At 53.8% G+C, this 19,243-nt stretch overlaps 1 protein-coding gene across 1 annotated transcript in view; it reads right to left on the reverse strand.

The window, feature by feature from the left end:
- Nucleotides 1–1,611: 1,611 nt before the first annotated feature.
- Nucleotides 1,612–19,243, reverse strand: part of XYLT1 (xylosyltransferase 1) — a 128,017-nt gene continuing 110,385 nt past the window's right edge. The window contains exons 9-11 of the mRNA XM_040635270.1: nt 15,215–15,410; nt 10,519–10,852; nt 1,612–4,183 (exon numbers count right to left, since the gene is read on the reverse strand). Coding sequence (XP_040491204.1) covers nt 3,861–4,183; nt 10,519–10,852; nt 15,215–15,410 — 853 coding nt within the window. The 3' untranslated portion in view covers nt 1,612–3,860. The remainder of the gene's footprint in view (nt 4,184–10,518; nt 10,853–15,214; nt 15,411–19,243) is intronic.

The raw sequence follows: 19,243 nt of genomic DNA on the forward strand, positions 1-19,243 counted from the left end.
CCCAGCCCGAGGGAGGGGGGCGGGGCAGGGAGGGCTGCTTTCTCCCTGCGTGGGTCCGGGCAGGGACGGAACCAAAGACAATGTGAGGGGCAGACACGGGTGGCGCATGGAAGCCCTCCTCGGTCTTAAGAGGGGTCTATACAGTACCTTGTTCGCAAGGTAAAACAAAAAACCAAACTTCTGAGAAACAGACACAGAGAGGGAAACGGAGAGAGGGAGAGAAATTTGCATAGATTGTACATTCGGCTCGAGCACATCTGGGACCCCTAATTACCCCCCCCTCCCCGGGTAAACTTCTCGGCAGACACAGTGAGGTAGCGCCTGTGGTAGACCCATGGGCAAAGGCAGGTAGCGGAGCTGCAGGGGGTGGCTGTGAGCCAGCACAGCTCCAACGGGACCTAGAGAGCGCGGGGTCCCTCCCCAGACCCTGTCCTCGTCACCTCCACCTGGGCAGGCTGGAATTCTGGAAGGTGTGGGCCTCCTTAGGTCAGGTCTCCAAATTCTTTCTTTTTTTAAGCACCATCTTGGGACCCGGATAGCCTCACCAGCCAGTTGTTCTGGGACACTTCTCCGTGGGACCGTCTCTCCGGGATGGGATGACCGGTGAGAGGATGGTGTTCCCTCCAGAGCGATCAGCGAGATGAGCTATAATTTTTGCCCCTTCCTACTGGTGGTTCATGCCTTGCACAGGATGAACTGTGGAATTTCTCTTTGCCCACACTCAAAACCAAAAAAAAAACAAAAAAAACCCCCAAAACAAAAAAACCACTGCTGACACTTAAAAATCAAATTTTCTTTGAAAATCTGGACTTCCTTTATCAAATTGGAAGATTCTGCAGGCTTATGTGCAAAGACAGGCTGCAGCCAAGATGCTGCCTAGAGATGGGCCACACGCATGCCAGCAGACCACAGTCCCCACCATTCCCCACTGTCTTACGCCAACCATGTTGGTGTTTGTGACCCCTGCCAGAGTGTGGCTTCCATCTGGCAGGGTTTGGCCGACAGCTGCTCCTCTCTATTCTGCACCTTCCTGGCAAAGAGATTGAGGTTCTAGCCCGTGTCCTCCTTGGACCTGTAAACCAGGGAGCCAGAAGGCAGCAGGTGCCCACAGGAGCTGCAGTCCGCCCCTTCTGGGGGCTTGTGTGCTCTTGCTCGTCCTCTCTGAGTGCACTGGCATCTGAAAAGTTAAACTAGCACGGGGCAAATGAAGCCCGAATGATTCCTGACTGATTGTCTGGAAAGGGCTCCCTCATTAAACATGGGGTCTAGGCATTACTCGCGTCCTCAAAGCTGCCTTGCACACGGCCCGGGCCATGGGACTCAGGAAGATGGGCTGCTGCCTCAGCGTCACTGGACCCAGGTGCCACAGCCTCTTGAATGCTTCCTTCTCCCGAGTCCCCGGCACCTGCTTAGTGAGCCAGGGGCTAGACTTCAGGCCATAACGGGGGTTCATCGCCTGTGGTTGCGTCCCAACAGCCATAGCTTACGGTGCTTGACCTAGTGGCCTTTCAATCACTCTCAGGCAAAGTTCAACGGTTACTGTGTCCCCTAGGAAAACATCACCTTTTCTCAAATTTGCCTGGGCTTTGTTTGGATTTTTTTTTTTTTTAATAGCAAAGTTATTCCCTGGTCCAAAACCAAAGGTCTTTAAAGAAACACTGGGTGTGACTTCCTGACTTCCTTGCCGTGAGCAGGGAGGGGGCGGGGAACGTGCCTAGAGTGGACCTTCGCTGCTCGTTCTGGGGTGGGGGGGAAGCCAGCTATGTCGTGGGTGCAGGCGGGCCCCAGGGAGGGGTCTGCAGGCACACACCGGACACAGGCCAAGCCCTGCACAGGACTCCGTGGAAACCACAGGACGCCTGGCAAGGTGGGAGAAGAAGGTGGCTGGGGTGGGCTGGGGCAGAAAGACGTGGTGGCACGGGCCTCTGGGCTCCTGGAGTTTGCAAGTTCAAGGAGAGATGACCCGGGCTTTCTCAGGAAGCACCTTCCCTCCCCTCCCCGAGGTCCCTGGAGCCCCTGTGACAGTGGCAGGCTCTTGGCTCAGTCTGACTGCTCCCCTCTTCCTAATTTGGCTCTCTCTCCCTCCACCGGAGTCGGCAACCCGGTGCGGCCCTGTGCCTGCCATGGGCAGCAGGGATGGCTCAGGAGTTCCAGCCCTGCGAGGACTGGAGGCCCCGCCGAGGCTCCTACCCTGCCTGAGGAAAAGGTAAGGCTCCAGTGTCCCCAGGGGTATCCTGCTTTCAGCCAGCGGATGGTGCAAGCATTCTCCTGGTGGTGTCTGACACGCCTGCTTTCCTCTGAGGACGTGGAGAGTGCAGAGCAGACAGGAGAGACAGATAGGGGGGGCGAGGGGCCTTTCGTGAATAAAGGCAGCTTCAGTTAGTAAGAGACATAACTGACAAGCTGCAAAAGCAGCACCTACTCATTAGTCATTGACTAAAACATAAATAATAAATACCAGAGCCTCCCCAGGACATGCGTCTGGAGTGGGGCCTGCAGTACCGTCACGCCCATGCTGTAGAGACACAGAGACGGGCTCTCCGGGGCAGGGCAGCTGGGGGGGGGGGGGTCTTGGCCAAGGAAAGCTTGTCCTGGGGCAGGGGGGCAGGCTGGACTCAAGAAGGAAGGGGCCTCGGACCGGGCTCTCCAGTGGAGCAGGGCCTGCCCTCCGAGGCACACCGCAAGGACACGTTTCAGACTTATGGCAACTCAAGCACTTGGGAGAACACTGTTGTTTGTTTAGGTTTGAATCCATCTGATGCTCAGGCTTCCAGCTTCCACCCCGCACGGGAGAGGGGCCTGCTGGCATCTCAGAGGAGGAAGGGCATGAATTTAAAAACCAAATCTGAACTTCTTGGATGCGAAAAGTCTGGGCACTTCCCTACAGCACCAGGGTGGGGAGGGCAATTCACCAAGGTCCGGAATGCCCGACCTCAGAGCGGAAGGGCTCGGGCAGGGCCGGGTATTGCTGTGCGGTGCAGCTCAGGAGTGTGCTCCAAACCGTCTGAGTTTCGAGTTGCCCCTGCCTCATGACCTCAGGGTCTTGGTCGCCCAGCCCCTGAACGGCGGGGAGACTTGATGCTCCTACGCCTGAGCCTCACCCCTTCTGCCGCCTCGCGGGGCCGTCTGGAGGGAGGGTGGCTGGAACCCAGACTTTGGGGAACCTTGGCCCTGTCCCATCAGAAAGCTCTCCTGCTCTTCTAGTTACTAAGGAGGACGACTCACCGGACGAGGGCTGGTGGAAGGCTCGGCCAGTCCCCTGCCCCCCAGGAGCAGGGGGATGAGCCCCAGAGTGGGGCCGGAGAGCAAGCCTGCGCTCTGGGGCAGTGCTTTTTATACGGGGTTTTGCAGAGCCCTTGGGTTCTGGGGAGGTCCCCCAGGAGGTGCCCCGGGCAGAGGGACCGCCCGGTGGGCTGAGCACGAACCTCACACCCCCAGCTTCACCCAGAGCAGCCTGGATCTCAACCACACCTGGAACGTCTACCTCCAAACGTCTACCTCCAATGGCGCTTCGTAAACAAAATGCTGCTGCTCAAAATAAAAGTTGGAGAATCACTTGACTGGGGGGACTGGGTCACCAAGGGGAGGACAAGGAACCTGGAGGCTTCGAGGACCAACCGGAAGAGGTAAGCCCACCCTGGCGCTGGGACCGAGCAGTCCTCACCCCCAGGAGCCAGCGTGCCCAATGCAGGTCGGGGGCAGGAACTGCCTGACCTCCGAACCTTCCTTCTCCATCATCCTGTTGCTGGGAGAACCTGTCACAAAAGGCACCCCTGGAGGCGGGGGGCCAGGGTCCAGGCGCCACTGGCCCTCTGGCTGCTCTCCCTTTGAGATCTGCTGGGGCCCACGCGTGCTCGGTGCTACCTGAGCCGGCCGTCGGGTTTGACAGCCCCCAGCTCGGACTTGGGGTCGGGGCTGAAGGAGCTCCAGGCCGTCTGGCTGCAGCTCTGCAGGACCGGGCAGGCGCTGGGACCGGTGGCGCAGATGTCCATGGCCGTCCACATCCCGCCTACCAGGGAGTCCAGCCAGCGCTCCAGCACTGCGCCTGCGGCTGCCGCGTTCCTCCGCGCCTGCTCCACCTGGGCCGGGCTGATGGGCAGGCTGAGGACGGGGTTCAGGCTCTGGAAGCTCTGCTCCATGTAGGCGCTGCGGGGGGGCCCGTTGTGCAGCTTCAGCGCCTCCTCTGGAAACCACAGAGAACAGGGAGATGGTCAGGAGAGCCACAAAGGGGGTACATACCGCCTGCCTCGGGACAGGCTCCTGCGGTTCGTCGGCAGCCCCGTGGCACAGACGAGGACACCGCCTGCAGGCACCTTCCTTCCACAGCCACGAGCCCAGTTGGTGCAGGGCACAGACCACTCGTCTGTCCACTGAGCCCGGCTTACAGAGCAGCTCGGGAGTCCCCACCATTCATTCAGTACACTTCAGCACCTACTGTTTGCAAGGCATTCGTGCAACACATACTTGCTAAGCCTCTATCTGCAGGGCATTCATCATTCACTTGATAAGGGCCAGGCCCCTCTCCACGTCATAGAGTGAACCAGAGAAGATTCCAGCCCTGTGGAGGGAGACTGAGGACAACCCACAGGTCGTTTCAGCCGGTGGTCAGTAAGGCGAATGGACTACACCAGGTGCGGAGTCCGAGCACGGGCTGGGCGCACCGTGGCCCTTGCACCCCGTGGGGTGGTAAAGTTTCACTAGGACACAGCTGTGTCTCCCTGTGGACGTGCCGTCTGCGGCTGCTTCTGCCACCTCGGCACCACGGAGTCACTGAGACAGGGACCGTATGTGGCCCACAGAGCGAGAAAGGTTTACCGTCTAGCCTTTACAGTAAAAGCTTGCTGCCCCCGTGCTTAGAGAGTGACGGGTGGTTGATTTTGGATGACGGGGGCAAGGGAGGCCTCTCAGTGGTGTCACCTGTGCAGAGTGCTGCTTAATGAGAACGAGGAAGCCACGTGCAGATCATGCCAAAGAGAATTCTGGGCAGAGGCAACGCCTCATTAAAGACCTTTCCGCAAATCACAGAGCTAGTAAGAATCGGAGCCCAGGTTTGAATCCGGGTCTGTTGACCTGCCCCGGCTCCCTTAACAGCCCGCAGCCCAGCATTGCCTCATGCTGAGCGCACCAACAGCACACAGGGCGCCTGGGTCTGAATCCCCAGGGCTCACCTCCCCGGTCAGCGGCTTTGGACGTCCACGCCCGGTGCCTGCTTTCCTTGACCGTCAGATGAGTAGAGTACCTGGAGCCTTAGAGCTCTGTGATTAAATGTGCTTACACCGAGTGCTTACAGTGGCCCCTGGCATTAGTTTCCAAAATAACTTCTACCACTGGATACCACAAAACCCAAACGATCCCATGAGAAGTGGGCAGAAGCCAGCCAGCGGGCACATGGAAGGGTGCTCGACATCCCCCAGCAGCAGGAAAACGCAAACCAAAACCACAAGGAGGTACCACCTCACACCTGTCAAAATGGCTAAAATCTAAAAAGGAAACAACAAGTGTTGGCGAGGATGCGGAGAAAGGGGAGCCCTGTCATGCTGCTGGTGGGAGCGCAAGCTGGTGCGGCCACTCTGGACAACAGTATGGAGGTTTCTCAGACAGTGAAAAATAGAGCTACCCTACAACCCAGCCATTGCACTACTGGGTATTTACCCAAAGATGTGAAAGTGCCAATTTGCAAACATATGTGCGCCCCTATTTTCATTGCAACATCATCTGTAACAGCCAAACTATGGAAGCAGCCCAGTGTCCATCCACAGATGAATGGATAAAGAAGATGTGGTGTATACAGTGGAATATATACAGTGGAACAGTACTCAGTACACGAAAGAATAAGATGTTGCCCTTTACACCGACATGAATGGCCCTAGAGGGTCTAATGCTAAGTGAAGTGTAAATCAGAGAGAAATCCCATAAGATTTCATTCACGTGGAACTTAAGAAACAAAAACGAAGGAAAATAGAGACAACAAACTGGTGGTTGCCGGGGGGGGGGGCGGCAGGAGGGGTGCAAGAGGTGACGGGGGTTCGGAGCGCGCTTGTGAGGAGCACCAGGGGACGTGAAGAACTGTGGAATCACGGTATACACCGGAACCCACGCAGTGCTGCAGGTGAATTACACCGAACGCGCACATAGATGACACCTGGCAAGGACGAAGCGCTTGGGGAAGCTGAGCCCGGATTATTACGGTTGGTGTTACTAGTACACAATCCTCGTACACACACACAGCCGCAGAGCTGGGGTCATCATCTCCATTTTGCAGATGGGGAAACGGGCGGCTAGCGTTCGAGACCGATCTGGGGTTAAGAATAGGACTGGCTGAGTCCAATGCCCGTTGTTCTCAGGGTTCTCTCCTGGCAGGCTCATCCACCATCTGGAAGCTAAAGAACTTTTTTTCTTAATTTGATTTTCATTTGGAAGCCAATCTTTCAAAGCCATGGTTTCCCCATCTGTAAACTGGCTATTCCTCCCTGCCCAGGGAGACCCCCAGGGCCGGCCAGACGCTCAGTACGTTCCTGCGCTCTAGCCACAGGAAAGGAACACAGCAAGAGGGGGCTGGGACCGCTTCCTAGGGCTTAAAGATGGGGAAGCAGAAAGTGCACACATTTGGGCCGGCGGAAAGAAGCTAGACGTTTCTATTTTGAGAAGTTCCCTCCCATTGCTTATTTCATTGCCAAACACAAGAATAGATTTTAAAAACCTACTGGCCACTGATTTTTGTGTGTTTTAGTCAGGCAGCTCGTGCTCCGGTTGAGATAGCTAGGGCTCCAAGAAATGTCCTTATGGGACAGCCAGGCATTCAGAAAAAATTGCCGTTCACCTGACCGTGGCTGTCCCCGCTCAGTGACAACGACAGCTCGGATAATCCGCACGCTGTTTTCACATATGTGCGGTCTTGAACGGGGTTCAAGGAGGAGGAAGAAAGACCACACACCTGCCCTTCTTAAAGCAACTAGTGGAAGTAACAACATGCCTTGTAAACCTGGCCCTAGCCCACCGCTCCCTGATGCCGGCAGGCGGGGCGGGCGGCTCCTGGACCATCTGTCCGAGAACGGAACCTGTTCTTTCCGGAGCAGGTCCTGCCTTGTTCACCCGAGCCTCTCAGTCCCTTCACATCTGCAGCACTGGCAGTGGGGAGCTACCTGAACCCACAGAAGGCCGGACACGCAAAGGGAAAAGAGCAGCTAACAAGCATCTGAACACTGGGAACCAAATATTGTGGCTGATGCAGAAAACCCTTATGAAAAATGAGGTTAATGTGGGGAAATGCTATTACAGCACCAGCCCGTGATGCTCGCCTCTATAATTAAATTTTCCTCAATTCCACCTCATCAGATTTCTTGAGATTACCAGGGACGCATCAATAGCAAATTACTCTTGATGAATCATTTTACAAATTGCATTGCTCCCACCTCTGTGTTCCCTGTCACTGGAACATCGTTAACAGACACAATTACTGATGGCGGGGGGCTGCTCCCAGTGGGGTGAGATGACCCTTTGGCTCATCCTGGGGAGGGTTAGGAACAGAGCCTTGCCATCTTCAGAAACTCCAAGGAGAAAAAAAACACTGGAAAAATCAGGACCCCGGGAATGGCCCCTGGGTATTTTCTGCCCTGGAGTGGAGGACCCCTCTGCTCGTCTGACAGGTGTATCCGGAGCAAAGAGGAGAACGCTATTTCTGTCCCTCTCCTTGGCGCCTGGCTTTGGGAGCTCTCAGGGAGGCTAAGGATGGGAACCTTATCAGGAGGGCACTTGAGGGCCCCAAGTGGGTGGGCTCTGGTCCAGCTAGTTTTGGAGGGGCTGTCTTTTGCCTTTTTCATGGGGCGGGGGGAGGGGAGCAGACTTCCTTCTGGAGAAAACATGAGGTCTGTATCTTTCTGCTTGCTCAGCACAGAAACTTCGCAGAAGTCAACAGAGTTCACGGCACCCCCTCCCCAGGTCTTTGTCCCCTTCTCCTTGTGTCACTGGCTAAATGGCACCCAGCCCAGAACTCTTTTTACCTAACAGAGGCTGTAATACGTTTTTGGCTTCTGGGTTTCTGACAGATGTAGACAGACAATTTCAAATACCAAGAGACCCAGAAATCCTCTTTCTAGGAATCTGTTTTATGGCTGTATCTCTATGGGCACAGACAATTTTAGATTCAAGAATCTTCTTTGCAGTGTTACCTGTAACACCACCACCTCCAACAACAAAAGAAGCTATGTGTCCACTCGGGGAACAGACGGATTCTGGGTCCTTAACCCAACGGAACATGAGGCAGCAGGTGGCTTTAGATACACTGACTGACTTGGCAAGTCCAAAGATCAAGTTTCATGACAAAATTATCACTCCCATTTTCACAAACTAGCAATGTGTGACTTATTTCGTGTGTCCATGTTTATGCTTTAGAAGCCTCCGGAAACCTCTAGAAGGATGAACACCCAAGTATTGGTAGCGGTTCCTCCGGGAGGTAGGACTGAGTGGGGAGGAGGATGACACAGAAAAATGTACATAAACTCTTCGAATGAGAATAGAAAAGAAGGCGGGCGCGTGAGAAATCCGACAAGCCTCTCCCTCCCCTCCCTGCCCAGCGGGAACCACCGGCCTGATATCATGGCAACGACTCATGTCCTCAGCTTTCTACCAGCACGAGAACCCTGAAACCATGTGCTGGAGGCTGGGCCTGCCTCTGAACTTTAACTAAAAGCACCTCAGGATGACTTCCTCTGTGATATTTCCCCCTCAACGTTACGGTGTAGAGACTCGTCCAAATTAACGCATGGAGCAGAGGGGCGCTGCTGTTCCCGGCCACGCAGCCCCTCCCACCCCCCCCACCCCCGCGGTCTGGACAGACCCCACAGCGTGTATCCACCTGAACGTGGGCGGCTGGGCTGTTTCTGTTTGGTGCCAGTAGCAGCAGTTCTGCCCCAGGTCTATACAGCATCCCCTGAGGCCTGGGATTTCTGTGGGGACCTGGGGGCGGGGGTGCAGTCTCACTAGGAGAGCTAAGCCGTTTTCCAAACCTGTCTTATCACTTCACTCTCCCCCACCCGCAGCCAAAGATGGCCGTTATTCTGGAACCTTCTGCCATGTGATACTGATGAGGGAACAGAAGGCTGGCTAAGGACAAAGCAGAAACTGACACCCTGCAACCCACCCCCCCCCCATGGGATGTATGCGACATTCCTCAGGCACTCCTGGCTGCCCTGAAGGACAAAGAAATAGTTAACCTATAGACACCACAATCCTGCAAGACTTAAGTCTCCCTCAGTTTACAAATGTCTTAGCAGTTTACAAGAACGAAGCATTTCTACCAATAACCTAGCTTCCGGAAGGGAACGTAGATACAATTAAATGTCCTTATAATCTGCAGCCTCCAGGAAGTTCCCAACTATCTTCATGTTAATGCCTTACTAGAGGGGTAAACAACCTTAACCTGACAATGGCAAGGCCTCCGGTATCTTGAGAGTCTTCTTTAACATATGAAAGTTATTTTCTCAGCCTCCCTTTCTCCTCACCTCCCCCAACCCCACAGTATATAATCAGCCACCCCTCACGACCCGGGGCTGCAGCTCTTTCTGCCCACGGGTCCTGTCCCCGCGCTTTAATAAACCACCATTTTGCACCAAAGACGTCCCAAGAATTCTTTCTCGGTCGTCGGCTCCGGACTCCACCCCACTGAACCTCCCCTACGTCCCACAACCTCATCAACACTAACCTTGGACCATCTCAACGCGGTGGTGTGACGTGGGAGCTCTTTTTGCTTTGCATCTGCATTTCTCTCCTTCATGAGGCTGAGCGTCTTTTTACATGCACGGGGCCACTTATGCTTTTTTCTTCTTCGTAGCAGTCTGGTTTTTTTTTTTTTTTTTTTTTAACAAAGGGCCAGATAGTAAATATTTTTGGATTTGTGGGCCATGCGGTCTGTGTCACAGTCACTCAGTGCTGCCACGGTACCCCCAAGGAAACCGTATAGGATACGTCAGTGAATGGGTGTGGCTGTGTCCCAATAAAACTACTCACAAAAACAGCGAGTGGGCCAGATTTGGCCTGTGGCTTGCAGTTGGCTCTGATTTATGGGATTTCTTTATATATTTTGAAGGTACTTTTTTTTATGTATAGCAAATATTTTTTTACTAGATGTAGTGTCTTTTCTCCTAGCGTGGCATGTTTTTGATGAACAGAATTTCCTATATTTTTTTTTAAAAAATGAGTAAGATTTGCTGAAGCTCACTATCTGCCTGGGTTTATTTCCCATCTTGTCTTAAATATGATCAGGGCTTTCTGGAAGTCCAGTGGGAGAACAGGTAATAATTAGATATCTAATACACAGACAGATGACATCACCTCAGTGTACAAGTAGAAAATTAGAAGGTTCTCTACGCAAACAAGCAGGGAAAAACACAGAGCAGAGAGCACTGTTCTCCGAGGCAGCCTACACGCCCCACGTGTGAGCGGCACTGCCCGCCGAGGCGCAGGACCCCAGAGACCCCCAGGATGGGATATTTCCCCAGCAGAGATGCTGGGAGGACTCACCTGGTTTGATGGGCTGCCTGTTTGAGAAGGTCAGCGGTGCAACGAGGAATTTGGTCTCTGCAACTGGCACCCAGTGGTGAAGAATTTTCACTGTCCAGACCCCAGGCCGCAGGGGCAAGTTCAAAGGGGGCTTGTAGTGGGTGAACTCAGCAGTGGATTCAATCAGGATGTCGTAGGTGGCTGCGATGATGTTGACGGGATCCACCCAGATGACGGTCACGGTGACGTTGGGGCCCTTCCCCCATTTCTGCATGCCTACTGGCTCGTCCATGGGCCCCAGGAGACCCCCAAAGTTGCGGAAGAGCCGCTCCTTGGCATCCCAGTCAGTGCCGACCTGAAACAAGAGAGCAACTCCTGAAATCACTGGGTCTGAACTAGGGTACAGGGTCCCAGAGAGGCCTAAGATCCTGCTCATAGGACTGCATATACCCATTTTACAGATGAGGAAACGGAGGCTCCAAGGAGGTCACCTGCTCAAGACTGCACGAGTAGTAGTAAGCAGAATATTTGGGATTTGGACCCAGTTTGGGGGATTACAAGGTCTGTGGTCCATTCATTAAACCCTCGGGCTCAACAGGTACAGCTGGTTTCCACTTCTGTGCTCAGTCTTCTAGATCGCACACTTCCATTTAGTGTGACATTCTCAACAAGGACGGTCCCTCAGCCTTGCCTGTCACGGGCAGGAGTTCACATGGCTTTCCTAGGAAGACCCAGCCGTGGCCTCCCTACAGTACTCAGAGCTGGACCTCGGGTAGGGGCTGGCTGTACGATCCACACTTCCTGCCAGCCAGCCGGTGTCTGTGTGACTCATTGGGAGTCGCTCTCGGCTTCCCTCCGTCCACTTCTGTTACCTGCAGTGCATGGCCCAGCCAGGAGCCAGGGGGACCTCGTGAATCGTCCCCTCACTGCCCCCGTGGCTTGCGTCACTGTGCTCTCCAGGTGCCTAGCACTGTGCTGGGCACACGGCAGGTGCTCGGAGCTGTGGAATCAGCAAGTGAAGGACTCGACACAGAAAGGAATGAACCACTTAGATCCCCGACACTGAGCTCTGCTATTACTTCACATCAGTTAACACGACGGGTCTTCTGCTTGCCCAGGAGGCTTCAGTTAGTGTTTCTGAAGACCCAGCACGTGGGCACGCTGGTCGCGGACAATGAGCACATGTGGAGGCTCACCTGCTCCCGGGGTCTTTCCGGGACCAGCATCTCCGACATGTGTGTGCAGGTCGAGGTGAGGGAGGCTGTGCGGTGCCCGCGGGAGCTGGTTGACTTTCTCATTCTTGCCACAAGTTCCTGTGTCCGTTCTTTCTCCGAGACACAGAGCTCCATGGCTCGTATTTACCCAGCACTTACCGTGGGGCTGGCACGGAGCCGAGCGCTTCCACGTACCGGCCTGTGTGGCTCTCTCAGCTCCGTGAAGGGGAGAGCCCGTCATCCACAGATGAGAAGACCGAGGCTCAGAGCACTGAGGTCACCCGCTGTGGCCAGTGGGGGCAGAGCCAGCACGGGGCCCCCGGAGGCTGTGTTCTTATCCATTCTTCCGTGTCAACCTCTCCCTCACTCACTCACGTTCATCCAACACCTGTGTGCCGGGGACGCGCGGCCCCACGGCGCGCTCCAAGGGTCCATCTTTAGCCAACAGCCTACAGACTGGGACCGAGGAGCTGTCCCGGGGCGAGCAGAGGCAATGACTATGGTAACATTTCTGCAGGGCTGGCTCACCCCTCACCCCCGATGCCAGCACAGTGGCCACATCATGGCAGGAAGGAAACCGACAGGATTTAGTGACCGGTGAGGGGAGGACACTCTAGAACGGTAGCCTTGGATTCCCCAAAGAAATGGGGTGAGCAGTTCTCTGAAGTCTGAGCTCTAAAACCAAGACACCCTGGATGGAACACCTATAGAGCAGGTGTCGGTGGAGAAGCGGGATCTCCTTCCCAATCCTAGCGGAGTGAGTGGAAGGCTCGCTGCCACCCCCAAGTGCGAGCTGGGCTGGGGCTGCCTGAGATGGGGCCCCGCTGCTGTCACAGCCTCTGGGGCTTCAAGATCTTCTCACGGCCTCACTCTGCAAGTCCACAGCCACTTCCTACACAATAATCACTACTCAAATTGAAGTCCACATTCAAGTTCACCATGTCGCTCCCCAACTTCAAACCCACTAAAAGTCTCTCACTGCATTTAAAATACGATGTGAGCTTCTTTTCCGGGCCTTCAATCCGATTCTCTCACGATCTGCCCCATCCTTTCTGAGACCTCCCTTCTACTGCCTTCCCTCTCACTCACGGTGCTCTGGCCACACTGGCCTTGCTGCTCCTTGAGTGTGCCTGGCCCCTTCCTGGAGCCTCAGGGCCTTTGCACATGCTCGTCTCGCTGCTTGGACTCCTCCAGATCTCCCCCATCACTGGCTCTTTTACAGCTTTCAGCTCTACAGTTACCTCCTTAGAAAAGCTTCCCAAATAAATCATCCCATTGAAAGCAGTCCCCATCGGCTGCTTCAGCCCTCAGCAATGACATGAATGAAGTTTTATGTTCTTTATCATACTTGCCGTTAGCTGAAATGTTTTTGTTCCTGTATTTGTTCACTCACGGGCTGACTGCCCCACCTGACTACAATCCCACGGCAACAAGAGCCTGGACTGCCTCACTGGCGACGGCCACCCTGCACCTCGTGCATCGCAGCCACTTGGTGACTGACTGTTGAGGGAACAAGATCTTTTCTGCAAGCCACTAGCACGGGACTCCCATGGGATGGAGAAATCCATCTGCCGGCTCAGCCACACTGCTACCTGCTGAAAGCCAGGCCCTGAGTGGAGGCCTGGGGCTGTGCCACCATGAGGGGGATCCCCTGCGGTTCCCTTTCCTCTTGTCCAATGTGACAGTGTTTACCTTAAAAACTATTAGGACTTCAGGAAAAAACTGCAAACTACAAAATTTAAGGCTCCCTGCACCACACAGTTACTCTGCCAGAGATCTGGGTGGTTCTCACATCAAAGTTACCAGCCCTCCGGTAGGAACCCTCACAAATCACTAGCCACAGAGTGGCCACCCTCATCTGTCACCGCCAGAAGGGCCCTGTGACCCAGCGGCTGGCTGATCAACAGGGACAGTCCAGCCACCAGGCATCCATCTCATTAATGGGACGTTAATGTCTTCAATTGGCCGCCTGGGCCCCCCAGCACAGAATCCAAGTGGGGCAGCATCTAATTGCCCCCTGACGCTAGTAATTTATGGAGGCGGCTCCCCTGGCAGCTTGGATCCAGCCAATCCATTCGGATTCTTAATTGAAAATGGTGGCTTCACAAGAAACCCCAGTCCGCAGGGCATAGCTCAGCCAGGTGGGGCCATGGGCAGCTGGGAAGGGACTGGAATGGACCGTATAAGCAGGTGGGAAACTCCCCCCACCAGCCTCCGCCCCCCACTCCCTGCCCTTCAAGATGCTCCGTATTCTAAAACCGGACTCTTCATCCCTAACCCAGGGGCCACACTCATGGGGAACGCTAAACTCCAGGGATCAGTCACCTCCTTTAGCCACCTGCTGAGACGGGGAAGGCAGCAAACAGGTGCTGAGTTTGGTGCGGGCCAGCCCTCACCGAACTGGACCGTGCTTCCCTTCCTGCAGCGTGCCCTCCCCCCCAGCGCATGCACTCCATTCAGAAATAGTACTCAGCATCTCCAGATGCCACGTGCGGGGAACAGGTAGTGACCAAAAAGGGACACAGTCCCAGCTTTCTCGGGGATAATCAACAAGTGATCAGAGAAATCAAGATGATTTTGAATGGTAAAGGCTACGAAAACGATAAAATTGGTACATGTCAAGTGGAGAATGGAGTGGTGAGGGTGGGTGGGCAGGGAGGGCTTCTCGGAGGGAGCACCATTTGGATTTAGATCAGAATGACCAGGAAAAAACAAAAACAAAAACAAAAAAGAAGCTAGCCATGTGGAAGCATGAGGGAAAGTATCTGAGGCAGCAGGGACGGCACCTGCCAAGAGGCCAGACCAGGTCTGCAGGTACAGCTGAGGTAACGAGCGTGCTGCTGGGCAGAAAAATAACTCAAATAGCATCCCATGGGTCCGTGCTCCAGTCCATCTGTCTGTCCACTGGCCCACCTGCCCATCCATCCATCCATCCACCCACCCACTCATTCATTCAGTGACTGATCTGAACAAACCTCAGTGCTGAGAACTGGGCAGACAGAAGCACCGTGAAGCATGAGATTTGTGGCCAGAGAGACCCGGGCTCAATTCGAGCTCTTCCACTTCCTAGCTATGATCCAGAAAATCCCTGGCCCTCCGCAGGCCTCAGTTCTCCAATCTGTAAAAGGGGACTAATGCCATCGCTTCACCAGGAAACTAGTGTGTTACGGTCTATGATTAACAGAGGTTGGGGGGCCTCACTGGCTAGAATGAAGAATGAAGAGGGATATAGATTCTACTGTAAAACCCAGACCACGGCTACAGGTCGGTTCAGTCCGCTGATACCGGCCGCCCTCTGTCTCTGTCCCCTCCGCCCCGTTTAAGATGATGGTTCCCATGCTCGGGGGGCTGGAGGAGCCTCTCTGGGCACAGGAGGTGCGACCTTCTGTGCTCCCCAAGTCTCTTGCCCCTCCATCTCCGTTGCCAAGCATCAGACTGGCCAATGGAACCCAGCAGGGCAGCTGGAAGAAACCATGAAAGTGTGTCAGCGTCTGGCCTCCCACCTCGGAAAACTGGAGCCTCCCGAAGTCACTGGGCGGGCTTGCGATCTTGAAGACCTTCTTTGGCATCACCCACGTCTCCAGGGTCTCCAGTTTGCTCACGGCCAGATTGGTGGCATGATGCTTGATCAGAAAGCCCTGGAAGCGGTCCGCCAGGAAGTAGAGGTGGACAGATGCCGGGTGGCCCATCGGGTAGTACCTGGAACACACACACAGTCTCCCATGAGCTCAGGGGGCGGGGCCCGAGGCACACAGGCTCACAACACAGCACGCTGTCCCCGTCCCTGTCCCCACAGCGCGCTGCCCCCGTCCCCGCAGCAGGCCCCGTTTTATCCCGTGCTGACCACGGGCCTTTGCACCATCCGCGGAAGCTGTTCCCTGTGCATCTCGGATCCCGGTCACCACTGACTTCCTGGCTGATTATCAATGTCAAACCTGCTGACTGTACAAAAACACAATAAAGCAAATAAAAATTATTACTTCTGATGCTTCTTCCCATAGAGATTGTCAGCTCACAGGTATTTATTGATCCTCCGGTGCCAGGTACAAGGAAGGGCCAACGGCACAACGATGCCATAGTGATGGATTTCCTCTCAGCCTGATTTTCTATGCATACATTTGCATAAATCTTACATGCTTTGGATCATAATATGCATAATGGTTCTATCCTGCTTTTTGCTTCATAGTATTTCCCGAGCATTATCACGTCTTTGAAAAGTCTCTGAAAACATGACTTTGGCGTGTGCACACGCTACTCCACCGTGTGCATGCTGTGTTTCATACTGCAAGTTCATCGCTGGATGCTTCACAATTACTTTTTTTTTTTGGCCATCCTAAACGATGTTGCATTAAACATCTCTGAACAAAAATATTTGGGGGGACGTCTCTCTCATCTCCAACAGGCGCTCATGGCTGCTGTCCACCTTTATCAGAAAGGTTGTACCGACTTATGCTCTCACTGTCCTACCAGCAGCACTGGATCTTAAAAATTACTGCCCACCTGAGACACACACACACACACACACACACACACACACTCACACACGAATAGGCAGCTCATGAAGGTACACGCCTTTGATACCCCAAGTCTCGCTGGCTGGAAGGGGCAGGGAAGCTAAGCAGAGGTCCCCCCCGAGCAGGCGGGGAGCAGATCGGGGAAGGCTGCGGACAGCCCAGAGCTTTGTCCTTCCTACGTGACATAAGAGTCTCCAGCTTCGGCAGGGTGTAAATTGTACAGCACTTTGCGGGCGCTCGTGGCCCCTTGGGGACAGAGTCCCTCAAATCCCTGTCCCCCTTGGCCTTTCTTCCCTGTGGTTCCAGTCAGGAGCATGCGTCTTCGTGTCCAACGGTACTGGCGAGGGAAGCCGCCTGCCCGTGTCACTGCCTTGTTATCCGATGCGTCCTGGGCTCTGAGAAGAAAAAAGCCCGCGCTGTCCTGGGACTGCTCGCCGGGCGTTCCTGGCGCAGGCAAACCTGCTTCGGGTCTGGACTTCGGAAGCCGACAATCCCTGCCCCCACTCCGGCCACCAGACTGTGCTGCAGAACTTTCTGCTGGAAATGCTTGCCTTCTGTGCTGTCCCATCCAGGAGCGACCAGCCCCTGGTGGTTCCTCGTGACTCCTGAGCACTTGAAATGAGACTGACTGAGCAACTGAAGTTGTAATCTTAGTTAACTTAAGCCTAAGTGCCCGCTTGTGGCTGGTGGTGACGGTGGACAGCGCAGGTAAGAGTCCTGGAAGGGTCCTGCGGCGGCCTGCATTCATGTCCCTGGTTCTTCCCCTCTCCTGTCTCCACGCTCTTTTCCAGCTCACTCTACACGTCTCCATGCACCGCGGCAGTCTCGCTCACCCTCTTGATCTGCAGAATGTGGCAGAAGGGGTCATGCGGGTTCTGAGCCATGGCCTCCAGAAGCCTTGCACATTTCTACTTGCCCTTCTGGCTCTTTTGTGACCACCGAGACAGCATGCCTGAGTTAGCCCGCTGGAGGCAGAGCCTCCCCAGCTGTCCCAGCTGAAGCCATCCTAGATGTGGTGATGACTGTTGGCCAAGAACAACAGAGGCCCCCCGGCCTGACCTGCAGCTGGCTGCAGGTGCAGGAGAGACGCCAGTGGAGACCAGGACGCTGCCCAGCTCACCCACCAACTTGAGTGCTGTGTCGACACTTATCAACAAGAACAGTGATTCGCGGCTTGTTACACGGCATCGTCGTGATAGATACGCCGTCACTTTGTTCTGTAAGGTGGGTGGGGTCAGTGAAGGCCGACAAAAAGCCTGAGAGCTGGTCATCGGAGTCAAAACAAGAAATTGGTTCTGGAAGGGAGTGGTTAGTTGTATTGGATGCTACTAAGGAGTCAAGGAAACGAGCCAAGGTCAAGTACTCTGGAAATCCGGAGTTAGTCTCTGATGGCTTGCTTTCCGTCACCTTCTGTCAAGAAATCCTGTTGTCCCCACCTGCATCCATCCTCTCCTCTCCTTACACACTGCCAGCATCCTGGTCCAAGCCACCGTCGTGCCTCACCAGGACCTTTCCAGGAGCTGCCTTACTTACCCCCTCCTACTTTGTCTACTGTAACCTGTTCCTAGTAGCCATATCCACTGTCCACTGCTTAAATACAAGTAGTTTTTTTTTAATGCTTATGATAAAATCTAAACGCCCCATCTGGTCTTCAAAGCCCTGCCTCTTCCTCTAGCCTCATTTTGTTTCCCTTTGCCCCAAACTCCCACCTTCTAGCCACATGGATTTTATTTTGGATTCTTGAACATGCTAAAAGCTCATTTCTACCCCAGGGCCTTTGCACAGGATATTCTCTTTGCTGGGGATGCTCTTCTCCTTTTCTGTTGCGTATCTGGCTCTGTATTACCATTCTGCATAAATGTTACCACCCCAGAGAGATCTTCCTTGACCACTGCATCTTAAGTTGCCAACTCATTGCTACCACGTGGCTTTACCTTCATCCTCGGCAGAGCCTTTACTCTTACTGATCCTTTGCTTTTCCTAGTGTGTGCTCAGGTACTGTCTTTACACTAGAATGGGAAAGCCTGGAACTCAGAGGCCTGGTCTTTCTGGTCACAGCTGAGCGCCCAGTGCCTAACAGAGCCTGACACATGCCAGATGCTCAATCAGTACATGTTGATTGGGTGAAAATTCTAGAAGGATTTCTCTTAACTTTAGCTTCGAAAGTGCACATAGGGCACAGGTCACCCAGGACTGAATACAAAGTCCGCCGATACCTCCTCTTGACTGAATATGGTACTTAAACCATTGAAACAAAGACAAGAGGTAGTTTTAATCAGCCGCGAAACAACATAACCTAAAGGCCGCCAAAGACGCATCCACTTGGCTCACAGGTGTCTTTCTTACTTAAATAACGTAGGCATTGAAAAAACCAGATTCACACAAAAATCTGGATTTCCAATTTCTCCTGAAAAATCAGGAGACGCCTTGGCAACTTCAAGTCTATAAATTCCCTTAGGGCAAGAATGTGCTGGAGCTCAGAACCAGGGCCCCTGGGGGCTCCAGACTGGCACGGTCAGCCCACCGTGCAGGGGTGAGTGGTGCCACCCATCACCTACCTGTTCCCTGACAGCATTTGATTTGAGGGCCTGTATTAAAATACTGACAGCCTTATCTCTGGACAGTGGCTCAAAAGCAAACTTGATTTCTTTTTTTTTGGTTCTCTCAGTCTGCCATTTCAAAAATTTCTGCACTGAACATGTGTTATTTTATAATGAGAAAAAAATCAATAAACATTATTTTTATGAAAGGTTATACTACAGACTGGAAAGACAATTTGCATGAAATGCCCAGAGGAAATGAGACTCCTGAAATAAAGTTTTCACTTGCTATTTCCCCAGACACCCCCACAGGCAAGAATTCACTCTCTTTTGCCTTTCGGGATAAGGGTCCTTTGTCCTGATTTATTCGCAGGCGCGTATCCATAAGTACACCCGCTTTGCCCACAGCAAGGCACAATGGTTCTATTATAATAAAAAATGAGGCAGAAGCCAAAGGATCCCAGGCCCCAGGCAACTT

Source organism: Ursus maritimus, unplaced genomic scaffold (assembly GCF_017311325.1).
Source record: "Ursus maritimus isolate PB19 unplaced genomic scaffold, ASM1731132v1 scaffold_2, whole genome shotgun sequence".
Lineage (NCBI taxonomy): Eukaryota > Metazoa > Chordata > Mammalia > Carnivora > Ursidae > Ursus > Ursus maritimus.